This window comes from Stigmatopora argus, chromosome 1, assembly GCF_051989625.1.
Source record: "Stigmatopora argus isolate UIUO_Sarg chromosome 1, RoL_Sarg_1.0, whole genome shotgun sequence".
Taxonomy (NCBI): domain Eukaryota; kingdom Metazoa; phylum Chordata; class Actinopteri; order Syngnathiformes; family Syngnathidae; genus Stigmatopora; species Stigmatopora argus.
This window is the reverse complement of record NC_135387.1, coordinates 19442195-19455310: the sequence shown is the minus strand read 5'-3', so window position 1 is coordinate 19455310 and position 13116 is coordinate 19442195. Positions and strand designations below refer to the sequence as shown.

The 13116-nt window shown below is 42.8% G+C and overlaps 3 protein-coding genes across 5 annotated transcripts; 2 read left to right on the top strand and 1 right to left on the bottom strand.

Annotated features, from left to right (window-relative positions):
• Window positions 1-11: 11 nt before the first annotated feature.
• uxt (ubiquitously-expressed, prefoldin-like chaperone) lies at window positions 12-2545 on the top strand. 2 transcript variants are annotated; one of them, XM_077607479.1, is made up of 6 exons: window positions 17-185; window positions 706-787; window positions 854-921; window positions 1272-1379; window positions 1485-1548; window positions 2007-2545. In XM_077607479.1, exons 1-6 carry the CDS (start codon window positions 85-87, stop codon window positions 2067-2069), a joined length of 486 nt encoding a protein of 161 aa, XP_077463605.1. In that variant the 5' UTR covers window positions 17-84; the 3' UTR covers window positions 2070-2545. The 2 variants fall into 2 exon arrangements, with proteins under 2 accessions (XP_077463599.1, XP_077463605.1); XM_077607473.1 differs by having other exon boundaries at window positions 12-185; window positions 706-921.
• Window positions 2546-3083: 538 nt separating this feature from the next.
• elk1 (ETS transcription factor ELK1) lies at window positions 3084-10960 on the top strand. 2 transcript variants are annotated; one of them, XM_077607426.1, is made up of 11 exons: window positions 3084-3976; window positions 5339-5547; window positions 6200-6364; window positions 6443-6607; window positions 6669-6788; window positions 6892-7305; window positions 7651-7777; window positions 7995-8113; window positions 8195-8278; window positions 8357-8458; window positions 8742-10960. In XM_077607426.1, exons 1-11 carry the CDS (start codon window positions 3952-3954, stop codon window positions 8838-8840), a joined length of 1629 nt encoding a protein of 542 aa, XP_077463552.1. In that variant the 5' UTR covers window positions 3084-3951; the 3' UTR covers window positions 8841-10960. The 2 variants fall into 2 exon arrangements, with proteins under 2 accessions (XP_077463552.1, XP_077463544.1); XM_077607418.1 differs by having other exon boundaries at window positions 6440-6607.
• A 420-nt stretch (window positions 10961-11380) lies between these two features.
• Window positions 11381-12536, bottom strand: LOC144078933 (gamma-crystallin M2-like). The gene is made up of 3 exons (XM_077607403.1): window positions 12370-12536; window positions 12007-12249; window positions 11381-11714 (listed from the first exon to the last, which is right to left on the bottom strand). The coding sequence occupies exons 1-3, from the start codon at window positions 12376-12378 to the stop codon at window positions 11445-11447; spliced, it is 522 nt and encodes a 173-aa protein (XP_077463529.1). The 5' UTR covers window positions 12379-12536; the 3' UTR covers window positions 11381-11444.
• Window positions 12537-13116: the final 580 nt, after the last annotated feature.

The window sequence follows — 13116 nt, the reverse complement described above, 5'->3', positions numbered from 1 at the left end:
AGAAAGACGTCATAACTCAGCGAATGGGCTGGCCAGTGACGTCATATTTTTGCGCGCTCAGTAGACTAGAGAAAACAAGTAACCATGGCGCCTCCAGCTGTCTCCGACGCCAATTCTTATTCAGTGGATTCGAAAGTGTTGCAGTATGAAAAGTTTATTGACGAAGTACTCAAGAAAGATTTACAGTAAGTCACGGAAGGCTGTGATTGTCCATATCATCACATGAACTTGTCTTGTATGTACTGTCGTAATCGGTACGTACACACCCCCTGCACATTGCAGATTTGACAGAACGTTTTTCCTATCGCCTTCATAAATACATTGTTGAAATTCTGCACATTAGACCATTTATTTACTTACGTGTTTTTTTCACAATTTGAAAGAGATGTCTGTTGTCTTGATCTCGTTTTTGATAAGCTTTTGTCAAAATGCAATAGAATAATATCCATCCATCCGCTTATCCTTAAATTATAGTTTATTTGTCAACAAATTAGTTTTTTCTTAAACTTCCTAATTTAACTCCATCCCCTTGGCATGACCCAAAGTCGAATGCACCATAGAGCTCCAACTATGTGTACCAGTTCATTGCCAAAATAAGAATACACATCACTTAAAGCCAGCGAATGGTTGGCAAGGGTTTTTGGCTGCGAAGTAGGGATTTTGACTCACTCTCTATATAACACTTGTTGTGTGCTGTTTTTTCAGGAGAGTAGTGGAGCAACGGGATGCTGTCTACGAACAAATATCTCATTACTTGCAGCTCAAGAACACCTTGCAGGCTCTGCAGGTACATACGCACATACACACAGCCATCATGGGTGACATATTTTTGACTTTGTTTGCACGCATACAGGGCGCAGACTCTCAGTGCCTCAAGGCAGACGTTGACCTGGGATGCAACTTCTATGCTCAGGCTAAAGTGTAAGCACGTACATTCCTCCCATATACTTTACTAATAGTAATAAGAATTCTGCCTTTAGTACAGCTTTGCATCTCCATTAGTGTGTCATGTTTCCAAAATTCTGATTTTAGTACAGTACATGCATAAAGTACCTTGATACCAGTACTGAAATGGTACTACTGCAAGTATAAAACGACTAACTCTTTCAAAAGTATTTCACATAAATGTTGTGTGTGTGTATGTGTGTTGATGTCACAATTTCTTCTTATAGTGTACTCTGCTGTGTGACTTTATCACTTTTGTATCCATACACGAGCAGAGTGAAAATCAATATCTTACAACACTATGTTAAATGGCCTCATCTCCACAGAGAGGACTCATCCAAGATCTTCGTGTTGGTGGGCTTTGGCTTCTTTGTGGAGATGGAGCACGCTGAAGCTCTTCGCTTCATCGACAAAAAGACCAGTCAACTCACAACGTCAGTGAAGACTCAATTTTCAGGAAATCAGTAGTGTAGCTGACCCCAAAAAAGAAATCCAGTGTGAAATGCTCCCCATGCTAATTTTGCTTGTGTGTGTTTCAGTTTCACAGATCAGCTGACTCACGACTGTGCCACAATTAAAGCAAACATCCGCCTAGTACTGGAGGTGAGTTTCATCACCATCATCATGAATACACAGAAAAGCAATATGAATAGCTTTCATAAGAACAAGCGTATGCAAATGGTTTCACTCTCAAGCCTGCTCTCTTACCCCACTCCAAGTTCAAAGGTCCTGGCTGAATCAATGAAAAAAAACATTATAGTTTCAAAGGAGCATCGTGTTTTTGTTGTTCTTGAAAATCTATTCCAGAGAATGGCTAATATCACTATACCTAATTTCTTTCTAATGTGTCTTGCTATTAAAACATTTGCCTCTACATTTTTTATATGAAAATAGATACACAGCTACTGATGATATCCAACAGTAAAACTGACTCTGTATTGAGAGTTGGGGCTGCACATTTGTTTAGTCTCCTGCATTAAAATTGAAGGCTTAGATTAATTGGGATCAGTAATGTAACTGGGCACAGCACTGTTGACTTTGGCTGTCTTATTGCCCTTCAGGGTCTGCGAGAACTTCAGGGCCTGGTGGACATGCCAGAACGCAGCAGAAGAGAAGTCTTCTAGACGCTTCCCTTTTTTGTTCCCTCCTGAGGAGCAACCAAGTCCAGGAATCACGCGGTCAAGAAGATGACCTTGATTATTTTGTGGTTCTTTAATTCTTAAGACCAGATATTATGAATTATCATCAATTCTTGCTAAGTCCATATCTGAACTGACTTTATGGATGGGTGCAACATGAAGAAAGTGTTCCTCTGAATTTCAAGTGATGACACAAAGCTGAATCAGCACAGTGTCCAAAAGGAGCAGAGAAACAATAGGTTTGAATAAATGTAATGCTGCTGCTTGCTTACATTTAATTTTGTAACTTGGCAGGTAACCGACACTCTGTGTGGTACTTATGTTTAAATAAATTATGATGTCATTTTTCTCAAATGATGTGCATAATACAGAACCTGTGAAATGACATGAATATGTTCTATGTTGTTGGATGTAAGTTGTGTTACAACATCTGTGAAATAAAATGCAAAAGAAAACTGCTAGCTAACTTTTCCTTTGTTGTAGGGACTCTATGTAAGTAGAGGAAGGAAACTGCCGAGATTGTTTTTTGTTTCGTTATCAAAAAAGCTTTGTTTTGTCTGATTTTTAAACCGTGTCCGCCCCACAATTTTGAGATCAAGAGTTCTATCCCAGGTCTGGGCCTTCCTATGGGGAGTTTGCATGTTCTCCTGGGGCTTGTGTGGGTTTTCTCCAGGTACTCTGCCCCCGACATCCCAAAAACATGCATGCAGGCCTTTTGAACACCCTAAATTCCCCCTAGGTACGAGTGTGAGCACGAATGGTTGTCTGTGCCCTGTGATCGGCTGGGCACCGATTCAGGGTGTCCCCCGCCTCTGGCCTGGAGTCAGCTGGAATAGGCTCCAGCACCCCCCGCGACCCTAATGAGGATAAAGCCATTCTGAAAATGAATGAATGAACAAAACACGGCAGTGCTACAAAAAATAATACTGCGGAAGCTTTCTGTTGCAACAAGGCTTTTACTCTGAAAAGCTAAAAGTGGAAACGCAAACGTTTGAATCCACGGGCTTTGATGCAGGTAAAAAAGTAGTGAAGCTGAGGCTTTAGTCCAAACCGGAAGAAGGACAAAACCAAAACAAATCGTCGTTTGTTAGATTAGTTTTCAGTCTGGAAGCGCCCAGGACGTTTTTACATACTACTTTCCCACGCCTTTGGGGAAGAGTTTTGGCGGATCTCGGAGGTGAGCTCAGAGGCCGCAGCCCCCGCAGTCGAGTGGCGTCGGTGGTTTGACGCACACGCGGGAGGCGGGGGACTCTCTGCTGGTAGAGCTGTCATTATAGCTAATGCTAAAAGGCTAAGCGCTTGTACAATAGGCAAACACGTGACTAAACTCCGAGGAAATCGAACGTTGCTGAGCCGCCCTCTTAAATAACACTTTAATTGGATTTAAAGATATAGATCAAGATCCGTCGGGAAAGGAGACTTTCGGATGTGTGGCTAGTTTAGCATAGCATAGCAACACGCAGAAGAAAACAACTCGATCGACGTCCGCACGCAAACCTACTTAAGTGAACACGGACGTCCATTCGATCGGGAAATACCTGCACGCGTAATTTTGTTTGTTTTGGGAGTGAGTTCGTCGTAGTTTTTCGTGTTTCTGTTGATTTTTTGTTTGTTAACTTTGAGATTTTTTGGAGTTTGGGTGTTAGCATGGACGCTGCGGAGCCCAGTAGCGGTGCCTCGGAGCGCTTACATAACATCCGCAAGTCCGCGGACACGCTGCCGCTCTGACAGCCGCAAACTCGGACACGCGTACAAATACACGCACGCAAACAAACAGAAGAAGAGGAACGACACGTTACAACATGGATGAGCTTTGAGGCGACTGGTGGCCACGTAAGAACAACAACAACAAGCAGAGCGATTTGACATGGACTCCAATCCGCTCATCAACGGTGAGGAGGCGTGTGTGCGTCTTTTTGTGTGTAAAAAGTGTCGTCACTGTGCTTTTATCGCCTTGTGCCTGAGTGTGATGTCGGCAAGGCATTATGGGAGTGCAGGATTCATCTAACGCAAGGAAGCTAAGAACTTTCATCTTTACTTCGTTGTTGCCATGACGATGGCTGCTACCCATTTTTCACCTTTGGGACCACAGAACAGTGCAATACTCCTAGTATACTCGTGTGATAAGGCACTAGAACACAGAGCTTCAAGACTTTGATGCCGTTGCGTAATATTCCTCTAACATGACAGGCCCTACATTAACCCTATTTCAGGCTTCAAGTACTATCAGTGCCTGTAGCAATCACATAGTATACAATGTATTGTCATATTCCTGTGACTATCATAAAGTCATGTTTCATTGAATTGTATACTGCGTCATATTCTTACGCTGACAAAGCAGTGCTGAAAAGCACATGTCAGTGAAGTTCAGTGCTTCTCAATTATTTTCTGTTGCGAAATCCCCCAAGGAAGAATTAAACTTTTTGCGCCCTTAACACAAAAAAATAGCATTTTCGTTTCAATTCTATGTACACCTCTGCAAAAGATTGTGTCCTTGTTAAAATTAAAGAAAATAGTATTGGAGACCAATAAAGAGTAACTTTATTGAAATATTCAACATTTAACATTTTTATCTGAGGAAAAAAGACTTCAAGTGCATCCATTTTTTTAGTATGTCACTTTATATGACGCTATCAATGCTCGCTGGTTTACTTATTACAGTAAACCAGCAAGCACTTTTAGCATCATAGTCCACGATTGTTGCAAATATTCAGCATCTTTTTGCTAAAAATTTAAAAAAAACTCAAAGGGGTTGTCAGGATGATTGGGCTGTAAAGTCTTTGAAATAATTTTTTTGGGCTTCATGCTGTCCGCTGCATTTTCTTTTGGCACAAAAACATAACGGCCTGATGTGTGGCCGTATTATTATTGATGTGTGACTACAAGGGGGAACTAAATGCTTAGCTTTGTACAGCAGAACTTTATAAACATGGGCCTTACATATGGTGTGCATGCCTGGTGTGGACATTGTAAATTGATGGCATTGATGCAGTCATAATATAAGGGGCGTGGTAGGCATCCATGTCACACTGCTGCTGAAGTGCCGTGGAGCAGAGCAGCTCCACTCTTGTCTCCATAGTTACTGGTCGCTATGGTGATGCTTTCCAAGATGATGGTTTTGTTGCATAAGCCAACGACAGTGAAGCTCATTTGCATGTGTCAGCATGTGACGAAATAATGATGATAATTCTTTTGAGAGACTATTTGAGGTAATGATTCATCTAGCAATCTGTGTTGGATTTTTGCCCTGTCAGCCATGGACCCATCCATCACGCTCTGGCAGTTCTTGCTCCACCTGCTCGATGACCAGCGCCAGCGTCACTTGATCTCGTGGACCGGCGAGGATGGCGAGTTCAAGCTTCTAGACGCCGAAGAAGTGGCTCGACTGTGGGGGCTGCGCAAGAACAAACACAACATGAACTACGACAAACTAAGCCGCGCTCTCAGATATTACTATGATAAGGTATTAATCTCATAAAAGGGTCCAAATAACGTTTTCTTTGAAGAGTTACTTTTTCATTTTAAGGAGCAAATTTGCTCCCCGCTCCCAGTCAAATTGTTTTGGATATCTTTCGCTGTCAATCGCAGTGAAACATGATCTCTTTCTATGGCAGTTACTGAGTTAAGATAACACAATAATTATCGGTTTAATGCAAAAAAAAAGATATACAGTATTCCTTCGAATATCGCGGTTAATGTAGACCAGACATGGTCACGATAATCGAAACATTGCGAAGTAGGGTCACCCCTATTATAACTATTTTTTTCTTTCAGTGCTGTGACCTAGTAGCAAGAGTGGTTTCCGCTTACAAGTTTCAGCGTGGATTTTCACATTTTTATGAACTTGAAAAAAATAATTTATTTTTTATTTTTTATAATTAATAATGAAAACAAATCCAGAAGTAGTGAATTCGCGATAAGTGAAAACGTGAAAATCGAGGGTTTACTGCATCATAATAGGTGGCCTGATGCTCAAGTGGTTAGTGCATCGGCCTTACAGTTCTGAGATCCTGTGTGGAGTTTGCGTGTTCTCCCTGGGGTTGCAAATAGACTCTGAAATAAGCTTTGTTTATACTTTGTTAATTACTTACATTTATAAGTCTGTGTTTTTCCAGAACATCATCAAGAAGGTGAGTGGACAGAAATTCGTGTACAGGTTTGTGAGCCAGCCTGACCCATCCCTGCCCGATGGGACTCAAATCCCTGAAGACGGCCAGAGGCGAGACAACCCAGATGCCAGCATCCAATCAAAAAACTGTCTGTCCAATAACATAGCACAGGTGAGTGCAGACACATTGATCCAACTCAATTGCATATGATTCACTTGATGGATTGATTTTTTAATTCATTGTCAGAAGTCGTCGCTCGGGAACTCGCAGAAGAGTTCTCGAAACGACTACATGAAGTCTGGCCTCTACTCCACCTTCACCATCCAATCTCTTCAGGCCGCGCCAAACCCTCGGCCCATCAAAGCGGAATTGCTGCTTGAACCCGTCCCCAAGCTAGACCGTGCACCCAGAGAGGTACGAAAGATTAGCGCTGGAATCCTGAACGCTGCGCTCCTAATTCTCCTCCTCCTTGCAGGTTTCCTCTCCATCAGTGGTCAGTGATCCAGCTCGCCAGGTGATCGTTGCTCATCCGTCCCCGTGTCCGACTCCCGTGGTTAGCCCCCAGACAGTTGGCAACCCTCCCGGCCAGTCACAGGTCAGTGTTAGGCCCCCTCACCATAAAAAAGCATGCTTCAAGAAGGGTTTGTGTCTCTTCAAAGACGTGCTGACAGGATGTCCCGTGTGTGTGTGTGTCTCAGAATCCCCCTGCGCCACCTCTAAGCGACCATCGCCCCATTTACCTCACCAGCATCAGGGACTCATCCTCGCTTAACCCCCTCCTTCCACTAACACCCGTCGGGGGCTCTGTGAGTCCCGTCCAGCCTCTGCACTCGACCCTCAGCCCCCAAACACCACCGCAGGAGGACGGGGGAGGATTGGCCAACGTCACTGGCTTTGCTCCTCAACCGACTCCCCCTCAGCCCGTCTTGGTCATCATCAACCCTGCTCCTTCGCAGCAGCAGCAACGCGGCACCGTATCGTCCACTCCATCCTCTATTGTCCCACCCTTAGCCCGCCCGCCCCTGTTGCCCATCTTCATCAAGGAGGAGACCCAGCTGTCAGAGGAGGCGCTCATGGAGATTGTGACGATAGAGGATAAACAGGGGGAGGAGGTGAGAGCATCCTCTACAAAATTACATCGGTACCTTATGATAAGAATCCTTGAAGATGCGAGCCGTTCTTTAAATCGCAAGCGAAAACTTAGGATGCCCGTGTTGTATACACGACTTTGCAATAAGATGGAGTTTGCCAGATTGTGAATATAGTTTCTGCTCATATGATTACAATAGCATGAGAAAGCTGAATATTTTCAGTAAATTCATCCTAATAGTACCACTTGTATAATGAATACTCATTACTTTTACGCAGACGGATATTTCTTTTTACAATAATGATTATGACTGACAACAAATGACGTCCCGAGCTGAGTATCTGCACATCTTATTTACCTTGGTCAGCTTCCTCAACTCATTTGCGGCACGGGTGACCCACAGACGTCAATCACCGTTGTTGATGCCACGCCCCCACCGAGTGTCCAGCCCCGGCAGGGGAGACAAGAGGAAGAAAAAAAGAACACACAAACAGGTACGAAATTATCAAACAAGCATTTTTTTCTCAGAATGTTTTCTTCTAACCACTATCTAATACCAATTTGACAGAAGTAGTACAAATAAATAGTGTAAATTCCTCACAAAAAAAAGCAACACCATCCAAATTAAATTTTAAAGAAAACACCACCAACACCTTCACAGATTATGCCAAACCATGGGGTTCACAAATGCCGCATGCATGTGTTTTGTAGACTCGTCAGTACCCGCGGTGACATCACCAAACTCCACTTCAGATGTCATTCCTCCCAAACCGAAGAAGCCTCGAGGCTTGGAGCTACCGTCCCTTCCACCGGGGCTGTCCCTCGATAAGGTGTTAACACCCTCGTCCATTTAGACGGTGATGTTACTCAAACACATACTGTAGCTCTCACTTTCCCGTCATCTCCGGCAGGTCAACGCTGCTGTCAACAGTCTGCTAGCTCCCGGGTCTGCCACCAACACGCTGACGCCCACCGTCATCACCTCGCATGCGCTGGTAGGACAAAGCTCGCCTGTGAGCGAGTGCGGGAGCGTCGCACGTGACACTGACACACTTGATTTGGTGCTCCTTCAGACACCCATCCTGTTGACTCCCAGCCCGCTTCCCTCAACCATCCACTTCTGGAGCACGCTCAGTCCCATTGCGCCTCGCTCTCCCGCTAAGCTTTCCTTCCAGGTAACTAACTCGCCATTGCAGTTTTCGCTCCCTTTCATGGATTACTTCCTATTGGCAATGGTTATTTCTCAAATTTCCTATCTTAATAGTTTATACCACAGGTGTGACAAGTTGTGTAAAAGAAAATATATTTTTAAATGTTAAAAATTCCTACTTGGCCGGCCGGCTGTCTTGCATTAAAGTTACACCATTTAATGACATCTTTTTAGCTGAATTGGACCATGCACTAGATTGCAATTTGCAAATGGACTGGTGTGACCGTTAATGTCTGTGTTTTATCCAGTTCCCGACAAATGGCAGTAACCAGATTCACATCCCAGCACTGAGTGTTGATGGTCTGTCAACCCCTGTGGTTCTGTCCCCTGGTCCCCAGAAGCCCTGAATAGTACGTTGGCGCATCAAAAGGCTTCCCTGTTATTTGCGCCGCGTGCAAGAGGTGGTGGTGTATCTGTCATCCGTCGTGACGTGAGCACTCTCCGTTTGGATTGAGCTTACACAAAGACACCTGTTTGCAAAGAAGAAAAGAGGAAAATATTTTTTTCCTTGGATCGCTTAAGCTCTTACTTCTCATTGATATTCATGAGAAAGAGCTCTCTTTTTTACTTATTTATTCTCCTGCGAGCTGACATCATCTGTTAATGACAGTTGACTCTTAAACCTGGTCTTTTTGTGGGAGTTTTTTAGGCCACGCCTTGCTGCTGGACACCAGGACGAAAACAGTCATGGCGACAATGGCCACATTTTCTTGTAGAGAGACAGTAATCGTTTTGGGGAGCCCGCACCCATTCCTCAAGGGCATCCGTTGGGCTCTTTTGCTGGCATCATTCCCTCTGCGGGTTTTTTAGGTCCCCCAGTCGATCATGTTTGCCGCTGCACCTTCTCGACGCCATTGGTGTCCTTGTTTACCTGACAATTAATTTGACCAAAAAAAGGGTTGAACATGATGATACATGGTGTGTCTGTGGTGTCCTTGACGCGTCAAAGATGACCTGAGAGCATAAAGCGTTTGTTTATTTTGATGCTCGCATAGTCACCATGGCAACCCGACATTGACTGTTGTGGTTTCGTATATGTATACACACAGCTGGAATATTATGGACCCTGAGTGACATTTTGACTGTTTTATTTCAGCCCTGGAGTTGGGCAAACGAACACATGGGTGCCGGGAACGGAACCCTGAGGCCTCCACCTGTGATGATTGGATGTAAAAATAGAAAGTCTCAAAATCAGGGGTGGAAAAAGTTGGCTTCAGGGCCTCACACGACAACTCTGTTCTTTAATCGGACCACCAAGCATTTATATAAGAAACCGGGAAGATTTGGTGCATTCATTTAGCTTTTTGTCCACTTACAATTGGTTAATTGTAATGTACATATTCATTCTGAACTATTGTATTTCTTTATCACATTTAAATTTGTAATACAAAAAAGATTTTTTAAACATATATCTGAACGAATTAAAGATGAAATAGAAATAATATTATGTAATGTAATGTTAAAATTATTTTTCAGGTTAGCTATTTTTAAAAAGAGACACAACTATTAATAAAAATAACCTAAAGGTACATTCAAAATTGATTATCAAACAATTAGCAAATAATTACAAGCAATCCTAATTAAAAATAACATTCTACATTTTTTTTGTACCTTAGCTAGCCCATCTTTTAAACGCTCAAGAGTTTATGCTCCGCCCGCTTAAAGGTTTATGGGTCTTTGTCCCCAAAGCTGCCAAAGATGTTCAATTCGAGACAAGTGCAGTTCGTTGCAACTGTGCGAACGAGGTCGTTTCGCATTTTTCCTGAACGCAGCATGAAGCCATCGTGTTCGACTGTTCTCTTTTTCTAGCAGAGACCCCCTGCTATATTTTGTCTAGTGAAGAGAACAGGAAGACATTTTCAAAAAAAGCCTTAAAGACATCATCTGAGACTGAGGGATGTAACCTCAAGGATTAGTCCTTTTCCCAGTGGGCATGACCTACACCAAGCCATTTATTGTGGAATGTTGTGGATACAATTTTCCTTTCACCAGCAGATCAGAAAGAATGTTTCTATACAGATGACATCACTTGAGAGCCTCTCCAGGATTCGCTGTTAGGGTCTCATTTGTGCTATGATATGTTTACTTGTGACAGGGTGAAGGTGCTTCTGAAAAGTACCTTTTCTCCAGGCTTCTCTTTTGTGTAAACTGACCGTAATTGTGATATACATGCACATGAGAGAAATGGTGTATAAAGTTGACACAATTTGTGTCAGATCCTGTTTGATCCCCGCCCTTCTTTGTCTGGTATTTGATGAATTTATTGTCGGAAAAGTGTCGGGAATTTATTTTTTTCTGAAGCTAGTTATTCGTATTTACTGGAATTGTAAGGAAGACAAATTATTTTTATGGGTCGCCCCCACTTGTGTTTAAGTTTGTTAATGTTGTACAGATGTGTTTTTATATGACATGTACAAACAGAGACATGCACATGGGGTGAAATGTAATAAAAGTATTGAATACAAAATCCTGGCACATCCCTTCTGTATTGATCCGATTTTTTAAAATGTTCATTAGAGGGGAGTGGTGAAGAGAGATCATTTTAAAACGTGTACAGTCGTTTTTAGTATTTATGGCTTAATTCATTTTTAGACACACTGATTAACAACACCATTTAATGCACATTGGTTGCAAGTGCATCCAAATCCAGCTAACAATATTAAAGGTGAATCTCGTGTGAGGCTCTTTTTAGTACCCAGGTTCAAGTGGATGTCTAAAAATGTTGCTGGAATGTTGTGTGAAACTGTTAGCCTCAAGAGGCACTCATTTCATAATTGTTGCTTTTTATTGATGACCTTTGGACCTGTGACCTATCCATAACGGGTAACAGTTAGGACTGCACTTTCAAACTTGAAATTACCACAATACCACAAAAGTACTCATGAAGTAGTATTTATATATGGTTGTTTATTACCAGTCATTCATGTCAACAATATGCACAGACATATTTGCTACAGGGTAATTCGTTTGATGGAACCCACCCTTGGATTGGGACTCCCCCATTCCTGAAAGCTTGCGTATTTCCCAGGACGCACCAGATACTGGCGGCCCCTGTAATGGGGATGCTCATAGAGGATCCAGTGGCTTTCCAAACCATGGCAAGAGTGGATTTCTTGACGATGGAAGCGATCGTACAATGAAGGGCAATCGTCTGTCAGCTCCATGGCTTGACCTTTGAAGTCAGGGCGCTCGTAGATGACCAGTCTGTGAGATCCTTGAAGCTGTGGAGAAAAAGGCATTATCTGTTATTTAAGACTCATAAAGAAGCCATTGTAGAAGCCACTCGACTGGTGTGGTTTGTTCTCATTTGTGGGACAATCAAAGAACTGAATGATCACTGTAACCCTTGTACTCGTATGTTCCTAGACTAGAAGGCAGCCATTTGTCTACGACACGATCAAAACTCAATTCTCCACAATATATAGACACGTTAACACGTAGCCTGGTTTTTAGCGCTAGCAGGATATTGAATAAATGTTGCAATGGTTTTACGTATAAGCCGCAGAGATTTACCTTGGGAATCATGCGGCAGGATCTCACGCAGTCATTGAATCCCATCCAGCGTTGGTAGTCGGCATAGTCGCCTTTTTTTAGGAAGTATTGGTAACCAGAAAAGTTGGGTTTCTCATACACCATCCATTCCCCGCTTTCCACTCTGATAGAGTTGCAGCGATTGAAGTGCGTGTGCAGGTCCGGACATTCGGTGTTGCACTCGTACGAGCGACCCTGGAAATTTCTGTCCTCGTAAAAGATGATCTAGGGGCAGATGGGGGAAAGGAGAGATGAGGGAAATCCAGACTGTAATCTGGCCTGGATCATGTGACCTCACTGGGGTTATAACCTGAAGAGATGTCCACCAAACACAAGTATCCTTACCTTGCCCATTGTGTCACTGACCCGGTCACACTTTAGCCAGCGCTTCTAGCCCTTTATAACCCGTCGTTGACCTGTGTCATTGTATCTTCTGACAATGCCAAAGCTGGTCAGCACTTTCTCCCAAACAATACATATTTTTGTACTTGGTGAGTTTTGTGGAGCTTTTTGCTTTTCCTTTGCTAAAGCATGTTCAATGTGGATATATACACTAGCTTGATTTATACGGTATTCCTCTAGATGACATTCTATTTATATAGTACAAGTAGAAGAGCCTGGCGTTGCATTCAAATATACCATATGTTGATTTCCACTAAACAATCTGAAACACCCTTCAAAGCAAATTCAGATTTGTTTTGGAGAACCGGATTCAGACTTAATTATTAATTGCTCGGCTAAAAGATACAACTGCTAGCTAGAGCCGCTTGTAAACCCTCTGCAAAATGCGCAATCTGCCTGAATCCAAATGGGAATGGAGAGCCACAAAAAATAAAAGATGTCGGCAATCCACAGTATTCTCACCCTTTTGCTACTGTGACTGTGAAATTTCCCAAATACGGGTTGAATAAAATTATATAATCTAATATAATATAATTAGCACCCACCTCTGATTTACAGACACCCTGCTACATAAATTGCATGAGCTCGTATACAGTAAACATTTGAGGTTGAGCAGGTTCAGATGCAAATAAGGGCGTAAATCGAATCACGATTTTCTTTCAATTGTCAGATGTCTTTGAAAGATTCCAA